Here is a 23,051-nt window from a genome sequence, read left to right on the forward strand (position 1 = left end):
CATAGGATGACCCCGGGTTCTAGTATTTTAAGAGAGGGAGAAAAATGTCTCCCTATCCACATTCTCCACCCCATGCATAACTGTGTAGACCTCTATCATGTCTCCCCTTACCCTCCTTTTTTCCAAGCTAAACAATCCCAGCTGTTGTAACCTTCTCTCATAGGGGAGATGCTCCAGCCCTTTGATCATTTTAGTTGCCCTTTTCTGCACCTTTTCCAGCTCTACAATATCTTTTTTTAGGTGTGGGCACCAGAACTGGACACACTATTCCAAGTGTGGCCACACCATAGATTTGTATGGGGGCAGTATGATATTGCCAGTTTTATTCTCAATTCCTTTTCTAATTATGCCTAACATGGAGTTTGCCTTTTTTTACAGCAGCCACACACACAACAGCCCTCCCAGCCCCACCCACCAGAATGCCCCCTTTCCTCCTCCTCCGAGGTTGCTTTTCCAACACCAGAGGGCAGCTGGCGTGGTTCTTTCCACATCTGCTGCAAGGGAGTGGGGGAGGAAGGTTGGATTTCTGCCTCCCCCTTCCAAGGTCAGAGAGCTAGCTCTGACCTCAGAAGGGGGAATCAGAACAAACCGATGGTTCCTGGGATCACAGGACTGCTGCCTTAAAGTTTCACTCCTGTTATGGAACTTCCTTGTAGGAGAGCCTTACTTTGCCCATCCCCTCTCCCTTTACAGCTTTTCCACCATATAATGAAGGTCTTCCTATTTTAGGAAAACCTTTCGACTTTGATCATCTGTCTACTTGGAATTTTAACCCCACTACTAGTTCTACTGTTTGTATTTTCTATTGCTGGTTTTTAATGAGGCTTTACTGTTGTTAGAATTGTTTTCGTTTGTGATGATATTTTGTATATTATGCATTATGCAGTTTTTTGAGCTGAGTTGTATTAGCCACCATGGACTGACTGCCCAGAAGAGTGGAGTATAAATACATTAAACAGACTTATAAAATATTTTCCTCACACACTGAGCTCAAATGTTCCCTGTCTATTGCTCAATGAATGTTAAGATTAGGGATGTATGAATTGTGAAAAATCCATTCCATCTGTGTTTCATGGATTGTCAGGAGCCTTTTGTTCCATCATCTGCCCATCTACAGAATTGGGGTGGGGGGAGGTGTTCCCAAATTTGTGCAAATTCACATATGCGCAAATGTGCAGTTACTCAAATTCACATGTGTGAAAATGAGCAAATTCCCCCCAAATGTGTATCGTCACACCTTAGACTATGTGGGAAATGCTCATTTTTGCCCAGTTTTGTGTGTGTGTGTGTGTGTGTATTTTTCTATGAGAGAATTTCAGGAAAATTAGAAAAATGGTTGGCAAGTCCACAGAATCCACCCAACAGGGGAAAGGCTGGCCAGATTCTTAAAAATCCAAACTCATTTGGTTCCATTGTGGATCTCCCCAACATCCCTTGTTGAGATGCTAGTTGAATCCATAAAATATCATATTTTAGAAAGTGCTCATAAGGACAGAACATAAGCCAGAACTAAAGAATTAATATAATGCCAATTCCTCATCTGATATTCCACTAATACTAAAACAATTTCATTTATTGCCTCAGCACTGTAAACATCTCCTCAATTTGTCTTACTGAAAAATCTGGCCACAACTTGTACTGTACTAACTAAAGAAAATGTCTATAACTGCATTACCTTGTACCATATGACGTCTGGTTCTCGATTTCTTGTTTTATAATCCTCAATATCGGGGCAGGAAATTATCTTTGTTCTAGTGATTTCTGATTTTTCTAAGTAGCGAATTGTGCTGTTGTAGCAAAGCCCTGATTCATTTTCAGCCACTGTCAAGGACATCGACACTTTCATGCAATATGTTGAATTCCTGCAAAGAAACAGCAAATGAGGGATAACATCAGATGATGATAATAGTAATAGTAATAATAATAACAATTTGTTAAGTGCTTTTCTCCTTCAGCATGGACCATTGAAAGCAATATAAAAACATCTGAATTTTTAAAATAACAAAAATACAGTCAATAACAATAATGGTGTGATTAAAACGAAATGAATATGTACGTAGAACTTCTAGGAGCATTAAAACATGAATACAACTGTACATCAGAAACTAGGAATATCATCTAAAGAAAGATAAACTCCACCAGTCTGACAGCTCTTCCATTGAGATCTCATTTAAGCTAGGCTTTTAGAACACTTTCCAATGATTAGGCCAGGGGCAAAGGAAGGATTACAAAGGAATAAATAATTCATTTTCAGTGAAATATTGGAATCACTTCCTATCATTGACAATCTTATGTGGCTAAAACAGTTGGATATATCTTGCTAAGTTGTATACATGTTACTCATCATATTCTCCAGTGTATAAGTATTATTATGGGAGGTTGGCCAACTATTCATTTTGTTAGGTAGATTAGTTTTTTTGTTAGGTGCGTAACAAACTGTGAGCCAACAGTTTGGAACTAGTTGGTAATCTCTCTCTCTCCCCCTCCCCCCTCTCTCCCTGTGGATGTGGTATATATCAAAGCTTGGGAAAGGAAATGCCACACTAGGGATGTGTTAGAAATTTGTTTACATTCATTTGTGACTAGAATTTAATCCATCCATACCTCCCAAACCTGAACCTGAAAGAGTGTGAACTGCAGTCAAAGGCCTTACATTTCCAAGCTTGTGATACTGTTCGGGGGGGGGGGGGATGCATTTAAAAAATGCATACATTAGAGAAATGTGCATGGAAAAATGTGTACTTTTTAAAACATGCTTTAATCAGTGGGAGAAGATTGCATACTTTGGAGCGTGCACCCAAATATATACCCAAGTATGCACCAAGGCACTTCACAATTTTCAAATGAAAAGGACACTCACCCCCCCCCCCACACACACACACACCACCACCATCTGATATGGACATGAGCTGGAATGAGCTTCGAGGTGGAACTCAAACAACCTTGAGGTTTGCTGATTTCCACAGCCATACACCACACACCCGGCTAAGCAGGAGGCAGAAATGTGTGTGTGAAGGAACAGCAGTTTGCAGTTTGGGAGAGAGAGAGAGAGAGAGAGAGAGAAAGAGAGAGAGAGAGAGAGAGAGCAAGTGTTGACTGAATGCAACTTGCGGGTAGAGGGCCACCTACTGGGAATCTGATGTGAGCTAGTGCCAGATGTTTGCCTCCATTCATATTTGCATATCTGTAACTATCTTTCAGAATCCTTTACTAGTCTTAAAGACAATGTTGGTACTTTGGGGAATGGTGCAGGGCAAAAACACACCGCAAAGGTTGGATTACTGTTCAGGAGCAAAACTGAAGACACTGTGGATGAGGTGGGCTTTATGACGGTGCTGAGGTTTTCTCTTTTTAAAAAACAAGAAACAAAAAAGTTGCAACTCCTTCAACTGGTGGCTTGGCTACCCTCAGCTTCTTGCTGGCAGGCATTTCTTTTGAAATTGGGACAGAATGTCCTTGGAATGATGCTACATCATGAATGTAGCCTCATTCCAAGGGTCCTTCTTCAGGGAGAGGGCAGCAAAACTGTCCCCTGAAACCTGGGACCAGGCCAGATGCAAAAGAATGAATTATTGTATTTATTCATTTATTACATGAGAAGGAACTCAAGGCGGTGTACACAATCCTCCTCCTCTCCATTTTATTCTCACAACAACAACCTTGTGAGGTAGGTTATGCTGAGAGTCTGTGGCTGGCCCAAAGTCATCCAGTGAGCTTCCATGGCCGAGTGGGGACTAGAACCCAGATCTCCCAGCTCCCAGTACAGCACTCTCACCACTACACCACACTGGCTCTCTGTACAACATTCTCTATATTGTGTAGATGGAGAACACTTATTAGAGGTGGCTTCAGTAGTAGAGCATGTGAACTCCACCATGCCCCCTCTTTAATGAGCTTCCGTCGTCGTGCATTAAAAACGTGGTTGTTCAGGCAGGCTTTTGGGGTGGGTTAGGGTATTTTAGGAAACGTTTTTATTGTAGAATTTTATTGTTTTAAACTGTTTTATTATACGCTGTACATCACCCAGAGTGGCTGGGTGACCATCCAGATGGGCGATTAATAAATTTAGTAATAAATAAATTAATAATGAATGTGCTTTGCATGCAGAAGGTCCTAGCTTCAATCCCTGGTATCTCCAGGTAAAAAGATCCAGTAGCAGCTACTGGGAAAAACTCTGCCTGAGATGGACAAATAGCCTGAGCTTGTATAAAGCTTCTTCCTAGGTACAAAGGAAGGACATTCAGAGATTAGTAACTAGAATTGTGAGGAAGTGATAAATTACTGGACTAATCAGTCTCCAAGAATTCAATTGCCAAGAAACATTTTGGATTGTATCCATGTGAAGCTCATTGCACTGAGTTCCCATTGAAAACAATGGGAATTAAATGAAACCATGACTACCTTGCCCCATTGGTTTCAATGTGACCCAACTTAGTCTGGATCCAATCCACTGATAATAAAATATTGCATTATTTGCGTATGCATTTATGCTGAATATTATGATTAAACACTAGAATAAAATAACACATCCTATAAGCCCTGACCATGCTTTGGCTTCCCCAGAAATCCAGGCCCATTGCAATGGGTAGTTCTCTTTCTTTCTTTCTTTCTTTCTTTCTTTCTTTCTTTCGCCTTCCATAACTTTTTTTATATATACATCATAACAGATAGGCAATATTAAGCACCCAGAATGGAGGAAAGGGTTAAAAAGTCTCCCCTTTACACAGTGCTAGATGAACACCCTTGAAAACAGCTCACACTGTATTTATCATGATGTTATCCTCACGTATTTACAGGCCGCACAGGAATGTTGCAATCCAATCTGTCACATTCTGAGTTTCATTAGGTATGATAGGAAACATGGCCCCTTTAAGAGCAGACTACAAAGGATGACAGACATCTTAATGAAGGGTGCATTTTCCCATCATGCCTCTTTTTGTCACTTTAATTGGGTACAGTGCAGCCAAAGGGGTTTGCAGAAGACTAACACATGGGTGGTTACAAACCATCAAAGAGAAACCCTGGAGGGGAATTTGCCACAGTGCAAGGCAATGGTTTGTGCTGAACAGAGCACCACAGTGCAACTAAACCAGCCTTTTTTTCCCTGTAAAGTCTGCATTTCAAAACTAGAAGTTTTGAAAATTCGGAGCACATCTTTGGTAAAGCAAATAGGTCTTAATTGCCCATTCCAGAACAAGTCATCCCAAATACTTTGCATTTCAACATGGAACAATATATTGTTGCTTGGAGAATTCATCCCCCCCCCCAGCTACAGTGAGGATCACAGCTAAGCTCAGAGGGAACAGGAAATTCTGAGGGGGGTGGCAGATGACATCAGAGTCCCTGCTAATGAAAAAGTGTCAGGGCTGCATCCTTACGATCCCTGCCTCCACTACACCACTGACTATAGGTCATCTCCCTCTAGAACTTGCCAAGCAGCCTATGAGATTGCAGCTCCACTGGACTGGGTCAAAGATAAGTTTTCAGAACCCTTGTGTGTGTGTGTGTGGGGGGGGTGTTAATCCACATTTTTATCAGCCTGTGTTTTATAATTCATTATTAATATAATCAGCATACTTGGAGCAATTGTTCACAATTAACTTACCTGGATGATTATGGATTTTCCTGATTACAAAAGGAAAGGTCAGGCAGCTTGGAAGTCTGGATAATAATGGGTTCAGGAGAAGGTTTAAAAATCTACATTTGGTAGAATGTAATAGTGCCATATTTTTCTGCCAACTATCTTGCATTATTTAGCTCATATTTTCAACACTGCCTATGGCGGATTCTATTTAAAGTGTTCCCTGGAACAAGGACCTAAAAATGCACAGTTCCTCTCATTAGTTACAATTAGGGGTGGGCAGGGTTGAGAAAACTGACTGTCTGATTAGCAAAACACTATGTGCACCACCAGAAGGGAGACAAGACATTATAAGGGGATTAGCAGGGTACAATACATATTTGAACACATTACAAAAATAGTAAATAGCCAAGTCCAAATACTCCATGTTATCAGCAGGCTAGAACACCTAAACTGGAATTTGCTTGGGCACTCCCATGAGTACAATTCTCAAGAGCCTCCAATTTTGGCCCAATAGAGAGGAATCCTGGGATGGATTTTGACAAACAAAAATATAGGGCAATGGGAGTTGGTGGTGAAGAGGATGCATCAACATGACCAACATGCTCCCTAGATTGGACTCGTATTGAGAGGGACCATAGCTCTGAGCAAGGCCTTGTATGCATAAGGTCCAAGGTTCAAGCCCTGGCATCTCCAGATTAGGGATATATGAGAAATTCATTGCAGTTCATTTTTTTAACAGGATTTACCCAGGATTTACCTTCCAAACTGAACATGGACTAGGGATGGCTGTCGCAGGGAAATTCTTGGTGAGCATTTGCAAGCCGAGTGGCGGGTCAGTTCCCCAAACTCAGGAACTTTCCTGCATTTCCTTTTTTAGATCTGCAAGCTGCGATCTGCACAAAATCGTGGGTATAAAGATTTATGGAAATTGCGATTTGCACAAAATGGTGCCTGTAAATAGCACAATTGCAGGCGTAAATGGTAAATGACCATTCACACCTGCAATTTTGTGCAAACTGTGCTATTATTTATGCTTCCCATTTTGCACAAATCATTATTTCCATAAATATTTTTACCCACGATTTGGGCAAATTAAAACAAAAAGTCAAAAACCACGAGTTTGTCCAAATCAGCGCACATGGAGTTGGGCAAGCCCGGGGATCCACAAGCCAGGGTCCAGGGGGCTGAGGTGGTGAAAGCTCGCTGCACTCTACCCCACAACCAGATTCCTCCAACATCCCTAACGTGGACTTGAGTGCAATCTCTAGTCCAAGTCTGTTCATTTCCAAGCTTGAAATGTGATTCGTGGACTCCAAAAACCTATGCCTTCAACAGCATGCACACATCTGGAAGATGTGCAGGAAAAATGTATACATTCAACAAATGTGCATAAACATGCCTTAATCAATAGAAAAAAATGCATACATTTCAATGATGCACACAAATGATGCATACATTTAGAAAAATGGGCATGAAAATATGCATGAGTTTCCATGAGAAAAGAATGAAAAAAAACTCCAAAGATCATAACCTGATAAGGATACAAGATGGAATGAGGTTTAAGGAGGAATTTGGAGAACTTTGATGAGGTTGTGTTTTTCTTGTACATGCATCCCTACTCCAGTTAGGGTTGGGAAATAACCATATTTTAAATCCTAGAGAGCCACTCCCAGGCACTGTAGACAATGCTGAGCTTGATGGACCAGTGTTCGTTTATCCATTTATTTATTTCCAACATTTGTATACTGCTCCCCACGACCTGAGTTCGATCCCAGCGGAAGCTGGGTCCCAGGTAGCCAGCTCAGGTCAACTCAGCCTTCCATCCTTCTGAGGTCAGTAAAATGCGTACCCAGCTTGCTGGGGGAAAGGTAGTCATGACTGGGGAAGGCAATGGCAAACCACCCCGCTATAGTCTGCCATGAAAACGCCAGCGCAAGCGGCGTCCCTCTAGGAGTCAGCAATGACTCAGCGCTTGCACAGGAGGAACCTTTCCTTTCCCACATCTAAACAGATTCCAGAATAGTGAACAGCAAGAGAAAAATGAGCAAAAGTTAAAAAGAAGTATTATTAAAATTATTCTTTTAAAAAAAAGAGTGCTGATACAACCAAGCCTGGTTAACTGAGGAAGGCTTCCTGGAACAGAAAAGTTTTCAGGAGGTACCGAAAACAACCCAGTATTGACACCTGCCTGACAACAGAATCAGGGAGTTCCATAGGAAGGGGGCCACCATACTGATGTCTCTTCTCCGGGTGGACTCCAGTCGGGCCAGAGGTCCATGTGGAACCACTAGGAGCAGGCCCTCTGATGACCTCAGTGACTGGGCAAGTTGAGAGAAGGTGCTCTCTCAGGTATCCTGGTCCCAGGTTGTTTAGGGCCTTGTACACTAGTACTAGAACTTTAAACCTGGCCCAGTAGCAAATAGGCAGCCAGTACAGTTCCCTCAGCAAAGGAGTTACATGCTGAAAAGGGGCAGCTCTTGACAACAGCCGAGCTGCTGTATTCTGCACCAGCTCCAGCTTCCGGACCAGCCTCAAGGGCAGCCCCACATACAGCATGTTGCAGTAATCGAGTCTTGAGGTTACCAGCACCTGTCCCACTGTGGCCAAACTATCCCTGTCCTAGGGATGGTGGAGAATTCCAGCATGGACTGCAATGAGGCTGAATTCTTAGAATCCGGCCCCCTGGAGTCAGTGGCGGAACAGACCACCCCACCCCGCCACCCCGCGAAGTCCTACCTGGCCAGATCCTAACTGGCACAACCGTGTCCGTGTCCATCTGGGTCCGTCCTCTGCCCCTGTGTGGATGCAAAATGGCATCTGGTGTAGCAGACACCATTTGCAACCTTCTCTTTTGCCGTGATAGGCTACGTAAATCTTTACGTAGCCTATCATGGCAAAAGGAAGGAACGCAAATGGCATCCGCTACGCCATTTGCATGCCTCCCTTTTGCCATGATAGGCTATGTAAAGATTTACGTAGCCTATCACGGCCAAAGGGAGGCACGCAAATGGCATCCACTATGCCGGATGCCATTTGCGTCTGTAGACCAGCCGTGGCCGGATGTCCGGCAGCGGGTGGCTCTGCGGACTTGCCACGGAGCGGAGCTGGCCAGGGAGGATTCCGGGGGGAGGACCGCATTGCCTCCCCCCCACAGACCAAAGCCCCCGCCCCCCCAACCCATGAAAGTCGGGCAGGACAAAGCCCCCGCCCCCCCAAACCATGAAAGTTGCGTGAAACGGAGCACTACCTGCTCCCGTCAGTGCCGACTTGCGAATGGCGGCCACCATTCACTTCTTCTTCACAGCCATGATAGGCTACATAAATACATATGTAGCCTATCATGGCTAACGCAGGAATGCCTTTCGCATCCCTGCAGAGGCTGTGATAGGTTACATAAGTATTTACGTAGCCTATCACAGCAGGCTTACAAAAAAAAACCGCGTACGCAAATGGCGGCGGCTACGGCGGCCGCCATTTGCGTTCTGTATTTTTTGCCGTTTTAGCCTATGTAAATATTTACGTAGGCTATTACGGCCAAAAAAAGGGGAACGCAAATGGCGCCCACCACGTCATTTGCATTCCCCTTTATTTCACCTTAATAGCCTACGTAAATATTTACGTAGGCTAAAACGGCGAAAAAATACAAAACGCAAATGGCGACCGCCGTAGCCACCACCATTCGCGTACGCGTTATTTTTTTATAAGCCTGCCGTGATAGGCTAGGTAAATACTTACGTAGCCTATCACGGCTCACTACAGGGACGCAAGTGGCGGCGGCTATGGCTGCCGCCATTTGCATCCGTGCTGCCCAGAGGCTGGATGTCCGGCTGCGGGCGGAGCCAGCTGTCAGCTCCGTGGAATTGCCGTGGAGCGGAGCCGGCCAGGCAAGATTCCAGGGGGGCGACCGGAGCACCTCCCCCCCGTCGAGGATTCCGGGGGGAGGGACGGAGTGCCTCCCCCCCACCACGAATGAATCCGCGAAATGGTAAGTGACTTTCATACATCCCTATTTGAAGTAAAACACATTATTTCTCTAAGGCTAACTTTGGGGTTCCGTGCCCTAACTGTCATCTCAGCAATATTTAGGAAACTTCTACTCCACATTTTGTTACAATTTCCAGAGGGGTAGGCATGTGTGCCTGTTGCAGCAAATACAAGGAATTTTTTTTAGTTTTTTTGGGTGGCACCTTAAAGATGAACAGGTTTATTGTGGCATTAAGTTTTGTGGACTGGACTGGACTTCATCAAATGTATATTACTATTTAGCAGGTGGCAGATGCAAGTATATACACTTGCACCATACACTGGTGGAGTTTAGGGGTGGGGTATGCCTCCTAAAGGGATGAATTTGTCTTCCCCCCTCCCATTTCCTTTTGCTTTGGGAATTTTCTTGATGGTAATTATTGGGTGACCACTGCCAGCCTTATTATTACAGTCTTCCCCCACATTTTGTTTAACTAAAAGGCTGCCTTGCTTAGGGATGTGCAAACTCACCCCCGTCCAGTTCTCCGGATGCCCGCCCAGCCCCTGCCCCCACTCACTGGTCCCCAAACAGTGCTGGAGCCTCTCCCACGCTCAGCAAGCAGCCTGCACTCACCCCAGCATCCTCGTCGAGCTCTGTAGTCACCATTATTTTGAAAAATAAAATGGTGATCACAAAAATGTGCATTTTTCATATGCACAAAATTGCACATCTTTGTGAATGTGCCTATTTGTGTGTGTGTGAAATGTGTATCTTTGCAAAAATGTGAATTTGTGTGCATATGCAAATATTTGCATTCGCAAAAATTAGAATTTTCTCACCTGCGCAAATATGAACATTTTTGCAAACACCATTTTGTTTCTCAAAAAATGGGGACCACGAAGCTTGATGAGGCCATTGGGGTGAGTGCAGGCCACTCATTGAGTGTGGGGAGGGGGTGGGCAGGGGGCGGGCAGGGGCTTGGTGAGTGGGGCTTAGGGGTGCAGGCAGGGGCGGTTCCACTGGATTCCCAGGCTGAATTGGGTGCCTGCACCATCCCTAGCCTCACTAGATCATTTGGGAGAAATGAGTTGCTGCTTTATATTTGTTTTCATTATGTTCACATTGCTTTTATTGGGTCATACCTGGAGTGGTTGTGTGGTCAAGGGAAAGATTTGTATTCAACACACAATGAAAACTAACAAAAGACGGATAGCTCTTGCATTACTAATGGGGGGTGGCAAATAGGAAGTTGACAAGAGAAAAAAATCTACAAATCCCTTTTTTAATTACAAGATGAGGGTTTGCAGAAATGACCTCAGCGAGAACAAAATACTTTGGATGTCTGTTCTGAAAAAGAAGGGGGGGAACTCATGAACTGCAGATCAAATAAATGTGGACCCTAAAGCATTACAGAGCATCCAATTCTGCCTGAAAGAAAGAGGCTGACAACTGTCAGGGAAACAATCAATTGGCTAGGAAATCAAATCAGACAAAGTACTTGAAAGTTGATCTCATAAAGGAACTTCCAGTTCTCCCAATGCATCACGCTGCCGACCATCCCAGTCCCCATTGTGTCAGCTTCCAAAGGCTGACACTGATCTGTGTGAAAGGGACATGTATTAACTGAAAAGGTGTATGTGCTTCTAAAAGGGTGGGCTTGTGAGTGGAAGGATCAAAATATCATCCATTTTTGTAGTTTATTGTTCTACAAAAGTTGCAATTAGAACTTGAGAGCAGCCATACCTGCCCTACACATAGACTCATCCAACTCAGCATTGTGTCTTTGATCATGGCCATGATTAATCTTTACCAAAAAGATAAAAAAAAATCCAGAACACTGTAGTGTTGTTGTTCAGTCGTTCAGTCGTGTCCAACTCTTCGTGACCCCATGGAACACTGTAGTACCTGGAAAGTAATTTTCAACTCCTGGCTGTCTAAGCCTTTGGGGAACAACAAAAAGAAAATGAATGCAGGCACTGATAAGCTATCAACATTCCTCATTACCACTACCTTATATAGTTCTCCCCTACCCATGGGTTTACCTAGTTTAGAATGTTGGCCATCACCACGGATCAGAAGGATTTCCATTGTAGCGCCCTGGTTGTGGGATGCCCTCCCCAGGGAGGCTTGCCTGGTGCTTACGTTATAGTATTTTCAGCTCCAAGTGAAGGTGGGGTGTTTTTTTTTGGGGGGGGGGTTGCTGAGGGGAGCATAGGATAGCTCAGATTCCTGGATCCAAGGTCAGAGACAGAGGTCTGATGTTGGAGCCAGGAATCCTATTCCCCCCTCGCCCTCACAGCCGACATGGACAGAACTACACTGGGTGCCATCTCACCAAGACAATCCTGGAGGAGAAGGAAAAGTGGTGTACCAGTGGGAGGGGAGGGGAATGGGGAGGCCAGCTAATGCCATATTCCCCCGGCCTCCCTAGTCTCCTGCTCTCCTGCTCTGCAGAGCCCCAGATAGACAAGCAAAAAAGCCCATCTAGCCAAAATACAGAGTGGGAATAATGCGGAGGTGAAAATTGCCTCTGCTGCTCCTCTTGCTCTGCGCTGGTTGGTCATAAGTCTGAGTTCCAGAGTGGTAGGTGGCAGTACTGCAAACGAAACTCTCCCCACGACCTGAGTTTGATCCCAGCGGAAGCTGGGTCCCAGGTAGCCGGCTCAGGTCAACTCAGCCTTTCATTCTTCCGAGGTCAGTAAAATGAGTACCCAGCTTGCTGGGGGAAAGGTAGTCACGACTGGGGAAGGCAATGGCAAACCACCCCACTATAGTGTGCCATGAAAATGCCAGCAAAAGCGGCGTCCCTCTAGGAGTCAGCAAAGTCGGTGCTTGCTTTTTTTCAGAGGCTTACAGCCATCCGGCTTGGACTGCAACATTAGTCTTTCAGTTTCTGTAGTTTTCAAGTCTGTTCCGGTATTTTCAAACCTTTACATTGCTGCTGGTTTTTACTTTGGATTTATACTGTAGTTTTAAGTTTTTAAAAGTTTTATGCTATGTTTTTTCATGCTGTATTTTATGGTTTTCATTGTTGTGAATTGCCCAGGGAGATCTGGCAATTGGGGAGTAAAGAAATGTAATTAATATGAATAAGACTTCGAAAAATGCAAAACAGAGTAAAGTGGAGATGCAGAGAGTCTGATCAGAAACTAGGCTTTATCCAAGAATGACTTTAGCCATGTTCTCACAGCCTGTCTCGGGACAGAGAACCTCTCATGTGTATGGGAAAACAACCAGTGGAGGCTGGTGTCTCCAATTTCAGTGGGGCTTTGAATGCATTCTGGGTTTCAGTCAGAACCAGCCAGAACTCTGAAGGAGCTATCCAAGGCCCAAAACCCTATCCTCTTTCAATAACAGCCCTGGAAATTCATCTCTGTGAAATTAGCTGTAACTCATTTTCTTTGAAATATGGTTCTGTTCATTGAGCTATGACATTTCAATGCAACACTCCCCCTGCCAATAGTCCAGATGACCCAGCATGTAAATTCCCCCCTTTTAAAGAAGCAACAGAACTTCCTTGCACTTTATTTATTGCAAACCGCCTTAATGTCTTAGGATTGCTCACTCTTTTTCTGTGGGGCTTCCTGTAGTCTTCATTTACTGCACCATATTGTTCTGTCACATCTGCTGCTTTCTGTTGTTAGAATTCAAGTTCAGCTTGGAAAGTGGGGTGGGGGGAAGCAATTCACCAACACTACCAGTGGAACACACCCTACAAAATGCTAAGGAAGTCTCCCATTGTCCAATCAAGTTAAATGTAAACAGACAAATGTCACTACAAGTGAATATGAAGGTTTAGAATGACGATACAATGGAAACATCTCCATGGTTCAGTTATCAGCAATATAATTCTTACAAACGTGGCGGCTCGCCTGATTGCAGGCAGCTGCCGGCGAGATCACATCACTCTGGTGCTGAAGGAGTTGCACTGGTTACCAGTTGTTTTCTGGGCCAAATTCAAGGTGTTGGTTTTGACCTTTAAAACCCTATATGGTTCTGGCCCAGCCTATCTTAAGGAGTGCCTCCATCAACACCAGACAGGCCGCTCAACAAGATCAGCCTCGGATGGCCTTCTCTCTGTCCCATCAGCCAGGACAGCTAGACTGATGGGGATGAGGGACAGGGCCTTTTCTGTGGTGGCCCCCACTCTGTGGAACTTCCTCCCTAGGGAACTCCGCCATGCCCCCTCTTTAATGAGCTTCTGCCGTGCATTAAAAGCGTGCAGGCATTTGGGGTGGGTTAGGGTATTTTAGAAAATGTTTTTATTGTAGAATTTTATTGTTTTAAACTGTTTTATTATATGCTTTGTACATCTCCCAGAGTGGCTGGGTGACCAGCCAGATGGACGATTAATAAATTTAATTAATAAATAACATTTAATAAATAAATAAATTACAAAGGCAACAGGAAGGAGAGGGGAGGGGGAGGTTTCCCTGTTGGCTTTCTATCCGTGATGAAATGGATAGACACTGCACGCGCGCGCGCACACACACACACACACACTGAAGTACTGCATTGTCTAAACTCCAATTTTTTAAAATAGAAAGTTTTGGACCCAGATATTAGTGTATAGGAATGTATGAGAATTTCATTTCAGCTCACAAAACATGTGAGCATGTCCTGTTTGCAAGTGCAAACATGGGTGCAAGCAGGAGAACACGTTCTTTGAAATTGTCCGCAAATTCTCAAACATCAGCTCTCATTTGAAAAATACACACATTCTGATGGGAAAAAAGTTCAAAATTGTGCAACTTTGAAAACGTGCATTTCATGCTTTAGTCTATGGGGGAAATTTGCACAACTTTGGAAATCTGTACAAATTTGAGATTATTTTGCTCAGCTCTCCCATTTGATCATGTTCGTTTTGCACAATTTTCCCATTCATGCAAAATGAACAGAGATCCAACTGCGAGCACAAATCGAGGAGAGACAAACAGCGAACTGATGTTCAGAGAATCTGAGTGAACATCACTGATTCTCACATCCTACTGGGCAGTGGAGGCGGGTGGCTGCTATTTCAGTGGAGCTGCAAATCCACTCTGGGTTTCTGTCAGAACCAGTCAGCACTCTAAAGGAGCTATCCAAGGTGCTGAACCCGTTTGGGGTGGTAGGGTTCAGCACCTTGGATAGCACCTTTAAAGTTTGACTGTTTCTGATTGAAACCCAGAGTGGATTCGCAGCTCCACTGAAATAGGAGCCACCCGCCTGCACTGCTACTGAGTCTTGGTTTACTGGGGACAACAGCAAAGAATGGTTATTGTTTAAGAGCCTTGCTTTTGAGATTCCTGGGGGCAATTATCTGGCCAGTGTAGAAAGCAAGATACTGGACTAGACAGACTTTTGTCTGATCCAGCAGGGCTCCCATGTTATATTCTGGTGAGGGCCTGTGCAGTACAGTGAGTAACAATCTGTTCTGACATGTTCTCCAATTAGATCGATTAGTCCCTCTAATATTGAAGTTGGGCATGGAATGCCAATGATTTGGTAGCCAGAGTAGACCCACCCACAAACAAGAGGGAGGAACCAGAAGGCATGCAGAAATACAGAAAAACAACAACCTAACAACAGCCAGGTGGCCAAAGCTCTCCAGTACCCCCACACAAATAGATTTTGCAGGCATGGACTCATGTGTTGTGTGTGGAAGGAAGGAGAGAGTGAATGTGGACAGCCCAGCATGGCTAGGAGCAACAGCCACTGTGTTACCTCTGGCGTTCAATACTTTCCAGGCCTGGCTAAGCCAAAGAGCATCCCAGAGCCCTGATGGGGCACTGTGGGTGGAAAATGGCAGCTGCCACCCCCAAAATGGTGGAGAATATTCTGAGAAAAGTCTGCAAGGTGCCTTTCATGTTCTAGGGCAGGGTTGGGCAACTTGTGGTCTTCCAGATGTTTGGGCCCATAACTCCCATTGTCCCTCACCATTGGCTACGCTGGCTAGGGCTGATGGCAGTTGGAGCCTAGAACTGATGAGCCACACATAGCCCACCCCTGGGGAATGAGAAAAAGACAAAGCTCAGACATTGTCCCAGAAATAAAGGCTCCTGAGACATTTCAGCTCAGCTCTACTGTGCCTGTACTGGCCAGATGAAGCTGGGGAGTGGCAGCGGCTCTCCAAGGTTCCAGGCAGAGATCTTTCCCAGCCTTGCTATCTGAGTCCTTTTAAGCTGGGGATCGAATCTGGGATCTTCTCCACACAGGTCATGTGGTTCTATCAGCCTGCCTTCTCATCCAAAGCTAGCATAAATGTTGACAGCCACCTTTGCTGCAAACCAGGTGTGAGAATCATAAGGCAAGACAGAAGCAGTCATTTGTTTCTGTAGTTGTTTTCTCCCCAGAGGCTGCATCCAATGGCAATGAACTGCGATGTTATTACAAACTGCAAGGAGTACCGTCTAGCAGTCCCTCCGGGGCTGAGGTTAGCAGCAAATCAGTTCAGCTCTTAGCTGAAGCTGTGGTTTTCTTTCCTATTAGGAGAGCAAATTTTACATCTGTTTTTCTGTTCTCTAAGCAGATTCAGGTTCTTGTCCAGGACTCGGAATGGTCACCCGTGCCTGATCAGCATCAACTTAACTTTTTGTTTGGGCACCATGTCTCCTCCTCCTCCCAATGTTCAAAATGGCTCCTCCTCCTCTTCCTCTTCCTCCTCTTTTTTAGATCATAAAAGAACAGAACCCAGGCTTTAGGCAAAGCAGCAGTCTTATTTGATTTGGACCATGACTACTTTTAAAATAAGCTTTATGCTACTTCAGAGAAATGAGGGGTGATTCACGCCAGACTACAGACCCTTCATGATACCTGTTCTTGATTACTTAATACTCAGGGCTGGTTCAGAACATAAGCTCCCTGCTGGAGGTCCATATATATGGATGTTGCAAGAGTCCATGGGAGGTGGAGATGGAGTCCAGTGGACTCCCTCTCGCCCAAACTCCTGGACCCCATTTGCCAAACCATGGGGCACTCGTGGACCTGCTCAGCAAGCACCCCCAGCAGCTAGGGATGCTGGAGAAATTCGAGATGGACTAAAATGAGCTCACATTTCTAGGAACCTGACCTGCAGAATCCACTGCGGAGTGACACCCTCAGGCTGTGCGGAGTCCACGGACTTTCGGATGACTTCTTTTACTTTCCCGAAATGTACGCATATAAATTCATAGGAAAATACCTTAGTTTCTGCTGAGGAAACGTTGAGTGGAATGGGGGACAATACGCTAAATGTTACGTACTAAGGTAAATTATGTAAATACTTACGTGAATTCTGACAAAATTATTTGTCTGTTTTTCCGCATGACAAAAAGAATATTCGCGTCCATCTGTGGGCAGACAATGGAACAAAAGGCACCTGACCATCCACAGAACACAGATGGAGCAGATTTTATACAGTCTATACATCCCTACTGGCAGCTGCCCATCCTCCCCACTGAGCTGCCATTGTGCACAACAATGGTAGCTCAGGTGCTTCTGGGTAGGTAATGTTGCATACTTGGCAGCCACTAAGTAAGGACCCATTTATGCAGCATTACAGGTGTGAATATTTAAATGTTTAAAATGCAAGAAAAAATGATTGAATAAAATAAATAGCATCCCCTCCCCTCAAAACTGGTGAAATCCCCCCCCCAAAGTTAGTAATGGAAGGCTTAGAACTATAACCTAGATGCCTCCCCAAGTGTTGATTCTCCTGCTTTATCCTCCTGTTATTTCTTATGATAAATTTTTAGCCATCCCAGATTTTGGATTTATGTTTTATTTCACCCAATTATGCTGATAGGTAGTTCATTTCTTGATGCTTTTGTATGAAACGTTTCAATCCAGAGTGGAATCTTTGCCGCTGATTTGTTAAGTTCTTGAAAAATGAGGCCTTGTAATGGAAATGTTGACAGCCTTAAACTATGCCAGCATCAGTAGGCAGTGGAAGATGAATGGCACATGGACGTTCTGCAGAATGTATTACTTTCTACACTCTGCTCTGAAATGCGAGAGCATCCAACTTATGCCTCTTGTTTGTTTGTTTGTTTGTTTGTTTACTGCTCCACATCAAAGATTTCAGAGCAGTGAACAACAAGATAAAAGAAGAAAACCTCATATTTAAAACAATTAAAACATTTCAAAAGAACAGATTCTGAATTTAATAAACTGTAGCTGGTCACACAGGGAAGGCCTCTCAAAATAACAATGTCTTCAGGAGGCACCGAAAGCAACACAAAGTTGGCGCCTGCCTGACCTCCAAAGGGAGGGAGTTCCACGGGAAGGGGGCCACTACACTGAAGGCTCTTTTCCTGGTGGACTCCAACTGAGCCATAGGTCCATGTGGAGCCATCAAGAGCAAGCCCTCCAATGACCTCAGTGACAAGGCAGGTTGGTAAAGAAGAGGCACTCTCTCAGGTATCCTGGTCCCAAGTTGTTTACAGCTTTGTACACTAGTACTAAAACCTTAAACCCAGTAGCGAATAGGTAGCCAGTGCAGTTCCTCTGCAAAGGTGTTACATGCTGAAAAGGCCGAGCTGCTGCGTTCTGCACTAACTCCAGCTTCTGGAGCAGCCTCAAGGGCAGCCCCACATAGAGCGCATTGCAGTAATCCAGTCTTGAGGTTACTAATGCCTGTACCACCATGGCCAAGCTATCCCTGTCCAGGAGAGGCCGTAGCTGGTGAACCAGCTGAAGCTGGTAAAAGGCACTCCAAGCAACAGTGGATACTTGGGCTTCCAGCAACAGTGATGGATCTAGGCCTCAAATTATGGACCTGGTCTTTCAGAGGGAGTGCAACCCCATCCAGAACAGGCAATGAGCCTATCTCCCAGACTCAAGAACCACTCAGTCCTCCTCACTTCAGTCTGCATTGTAACACAACATCATGTGGATGGCTGGGGGACCAGAATTGGAAGCCAAAGGTGTATTATGTTCAGATAGCAGGAACATCATTCCACCTTCTAGCATCATGGCCAAAAGGCCGCATTGTCAGGGACATTAACATAGGGATGTAAGAGAATTCTCCACGAATCTCCAGGAGGCCGAATGCCAACACATTCAGCCCCCCGAAATTGGTGGAGAAATGGTCTGCCCCCCCCGGGATGGGACTTACCTTGTGCGAATGTCCCTGGCGGCGGCGGCGGCTCCTGGCAGCGGTTCGGTGGCGGAGGCTGCGGCGGCCGGTCTTCCGACCGGCAGCCACCACCGCCATTTCCAAGTAAAAAAACAAAACAAAACAAAACGTGATAGGCTACGTAAAGATTTACGTAGCCTATCACGGCTAGATTTTAAAAAAATACCGTGATAGGCTACGTAAATGTTTAAGTAGCCTATCATGGATGACTTTGGGGGAAAAAAAAAGTGCGTACATTTGCGTTCCTTATTTTGGCACGTGTAGTCGATGTAAACATTTATGTAGACTACGGCGAAAATAAGGGGAACGCTATTTGCATTCCCCTTATTTTTGCCGTAGTCTACGTAAATGTTTACGTAGACTACACGTGCCAAAATAAGGAACGCAAATGGCGGCGCCCATGGGCGCCGCCATTTGCGTACGCGCTTTTTTTTTTTCAAAGTCAGCCATGATAGGCTACGTAAACATTTACGTAGCCTATCACGGCTGACTGCAGGGACACAAATGGCGGCGGCTACGGCCGCCACCATTTGCGTCCTGGCAGGAGACGAGGTTTCGCAGCCAGAGGGATGGGGCGCCCCCCCCGGCCAGAATTTTGGCGGGGAGGGGCGGGGCGGGGCGCCTCCCCCCCGGCCAGAATTTCGGGGGGAGGGGCGGAGCGCCTCCCCCCGGCCAGAATTTCGGGGGAAGGGACGGAGCGCCTCCCCCCCACCGCGAAGCAAGCTGCGGGATCAGGTAAGGGACTTTCGTCCATCCCTACATTAACACTTCAGTTATGCATAGTGGCTTGAACCTAGGGATGTACGAAAGTTCCACCACGGATCTCAGGGAGGCCGAATGCCAGTGCATTCGGCCCCCCGAAAGCGGTGGCGGAATGACCTGCCACCCCCCACCCCCCCAGGACGGGACTTACCTGGGGCAGATCTTCCTGGCGGTGGCGGCTCCGGTGGCGACTCCGGCGGCAGTTCGGCAGCGGCGGCTGCGGCGGCCGGTCTTCTGACCGGCTGCCACCGCCGCCATTTCCAGGTTTTAAAAAAAAAATGTGATAGGCTACGTAAAGATTTTTTTAAAAAACATGGCCGCCGCCATTTGCGTTCCTTATTTTGGCACGTCTTAGTCTACGTAAACATTTACGTAGACTAAGATGGCGAAAATAAGGGGAACGCAAATAGCGTGGATGCTACGCTATTTGCGTCCCCCTTATTTTCGCCGTCTTACTCTACGTAAATCTTTACATAGACTAAGACGTGCCAAAATAAGGAACGCAAATGGCGGCGGCCATGGGCGCCGCCATTTGCGTATGCGCGTTTTTTGTTTTTAATCAGCCATGATAGGCTACGTAAAGATTTATGTAGCCTATCACGGATGACTGCAGGGACGCAAACGGCGGCGGCTACAGCCGCCGCCATTTGCGTCCCTGCCAGCCAGCGGCTGGATGTCTGGCTGCTGGCGGAGCTGGCCGGCGGCTCCGCAGAATTGCTGCGGAGCACAGCTGGCCGGCCAGGATTCCGAGGGGAGAGGAACGGAGCACCTCCCCCCCCAGCGAGTTTTCCGGGGGGAGGGACGGAACGCCTCCCCCCACACCATCAGCATAATCCCCGAAAGGTAAGTGATTTTCATACATCCCTACTTGAACCTGGGTTAGTACTGTGTTTCTTGGGACTAGAGATGTATGACAAATTAGTGTTAGTTTGTTTTTTATCAGAATTTAACGGGTTTGCACCTTGTGGAACCAAACACAGACCTACATGCAATCTGCAGTCGAAGCCCACATATTTCCAAGCTTGTGATGCAATTCTCTGTACAAAATGAAAAATGCATTTAAAAATTAGTACGTTTGAAAAATGCCTATGGAAAAAAATCTGTACATTTGAAAAACGTGCACAGACCTGCTTTAATCAATGGGAGAAAAACATACATTTCAAAAACGTGCACAATTGGTGTGGGCATTTGAGAAAATGTATATGAAGATAAGCACACGTTCTTGTGTGAATCGAAAAAAAACAAAGCTTGCAATCTGCTGCAGACATAAGCTGGGATGAGCTTTGAGGTGGAATTCGTAGGACTTCAATGACCTTGGGTTTTCCTGATATACACATCCCTATGTGGGACTGTGTGGGTTCAAGCCCAGTGGTGTAGTGGTAAATTTTGAAGTTGTTAGGATCAGGATGCATACCTGTTTGGAAATAAGCTCCCTTGAACTTAGCGGTGCTTACTTCTGTCTGCATGGGTTCAACTTTTAAAACACATGGAGAACTTTTCTATACAAGGCTATTAATCTGCTATATATATCTGCTTTCAGTTTCATCACAGAGCTGAGATCCAGGCACTACAAGAAGAGTGTTTCCTTTCCTGCTTTTCCACTACATAAGCTCCAGGTAGCACTGTGTTATAGCAGAGTAGCACAATTAAACAAGTGGGGAAAGTGTTTCCTTTTGTTTTCACAAATGACATCGCATTTCCCCTGCCCTAAAAAAAACTGACCAGAAGTCCTGTTTGAAAACAGAAGGGAAACTGGAAGGGTTCACAACATCGTCTAAAGAACCCATTAACAACCATGAGTATGGAATGATCGGTACACAATAAATGCCTCATGTAGAAAAGCTCTGAGTTTTAACACAATATTTTCAACCAGCTGAAACGCAATCTTTAGCTTTTAATTAAAAATGCAAATAAACTTGGAAAGTGCTACCATTTAAACTGGTAGCTTGAAGCAGGACCTCTATCAAAGAAAAAGAAAGAAGTATGCAGCTTCCGTTTGATTATTTTCCTCATTCTGGGACATCCGTTAAGCTACATCTGTCAAAAACAACAGCAATCCAGAAACCCTTGCTATCACCTCTTTTACTTGCCAGATAAAGGAAGGACCATCAATTACCCCAATACTCCAGCAGATGATGCCACTGCTCTCGTTCTGAAAGAAGTGCCAGAGCGGAGATCCCCTGGGGTCCCTCTCCATGACACCACTGCTCAGGCCTCAGAGTCCTATGCAAGTACAGAACAGCACCACTGGACTCAGTGGTGTAGTGGAACTAGAGCTTGTTGGGATACAGTGCAGGCACGTCTTACTTAGCAGGGATGATGACGTCATCTGCCCCACCCCAAGAATTCCCTGTTCTATCTGAGCTGATTTGCAACCCTCATAGTAACCGGGGTGCAATGAAGTTCCCCAACAACACTATATCGTTCGCTGTTGCAATGCCAAGTATTTTGGGGTGGCTTGGTCCTGGCTGAATGGGCAATTCAGACCCATTCGCTTTACAAAAGGCCTGCTCCAGGTGGAGACCAAAACTGCTAGGACTGGTCTGGCAATATGGATCAATACAGTGGCCTGCAATTTTGAACTCTCCTCAGGGCATGTTTATGGGGACTGTTATGATGAGCTCCTGCACTTCGAATGTATCACTCCACCACTGATGAGAGCATGAGATTGGGAGGCATTACAAAGCATCCAGACTGGGCAACCCTGGCCTATGTACTAGAAGCCTGGCTTTCTACTTGGTCAACAGAGCAGTACCTGCTAGACAACAGAGTTCAGTGTTTTCAGCTTCCAGCTCCAGCAACTGACTTCTGGGACCCTGGGCTGAGAAACAGACACTCTAGGTCTAGCTGTGTGGTATGGCCATCCATGGCTCTTGCTTGACCTCTTTAGAGCTGGTATGCACACATTAGCCATAACCCAGTCAAAGCGAAATGCTTTAAAGTCCTATTGCTTTCAGTAGGAAGTAGGGATGTACGAAAGTCACTTACCTTTTCGAAGGGTGACATTCGCGGTGCGGGGGAGGTGCTCCATCCCTCCCCCTGAAATTCTCCCTGGCTGGCTCTGCTCCGTGGCGACTCCGTGGAGCTGCTGGCTGGGGCTGCCCGCAGCCGGACATCTGGCCGCTGGGCAGCCTGCACAGGGACGCAAATGGCGGCCACCGTAGCCACCACCTTTGCCGTAATGGGCTACATAAATATTTACGTAGCCTATCACAGCAAAAAAAAAAAAAAGGAGCACAAATGGCGGTGGCTACGGTGGCCGCCAGTTGCATTCCCTTTTTTTTGCCGTAATAGGCGACGTAAATATTTACGTAGCCTATTACGGCAAAAGACAGGGATGGAAATGGCATAGTGGCTGCCATTTGCACCCCTGTCTTTTGCCGTAATAGGCTACATAAATATTTACGTAGCCTATCACAGCAAAAAAAAAAGGGAACACATATAGTGGCCACCATAGCCACTGCCATTTGCGTTTCCTTTTTTTTTTTTTGCCCTGATAGGCTACGTAAATACTTACATAGCCTATCACGGCCTCCACAGGGATGCAAATGGCGTCCCTGTGGTAGCCGTGATAGGCTACATAAGTATTTACATAGCCTATCATGGCTATAAGGAAGAAGCGAACGGCAGCCGCAGATGCGGCCGCC

At 45.6% G+C, this 23,051-nt stretch overlaps 1 protein-coding gene across 1 annotated transcript in view; it reads right to left on the reverse strand.

Annotated features, from left to right (window-relative positions):
* The window catches only part of IL1RAPL2 (interleukin 1 receptor accessory protein like 2), a 737,235-nt gene that overhangs the window by 307,208 nt on the left and 406,976 nt on the right, over positions 1–23,051 (reverse strand). The window contains exon 6 of the mRNA XM_084813734.1: positions 1,676–1,862. Within this exon, the coding sequence (XP_084669860.1) occupies positions 1,676–1,862 (187 nt within the window). The remainder of the gene's footprint in view (positions 1–1,675; positions 1,863–23,051) is intronic.

The sequence above is a fragment of the Heloderma suspectum genome, chromosome 9 (assembly GCF_057233095.1).
Source record: "Heloderma suspectum isolate Gila_16-S chromosome 9, 16-S_ref, whole genome shotgun sequence".
Taxonomy (NCBI): Eukaryota; Metazoa; Chordata; class Lepidosauria; order Squamata; family Helodermatidae; genus Heloderma; species Heloderma suspectum.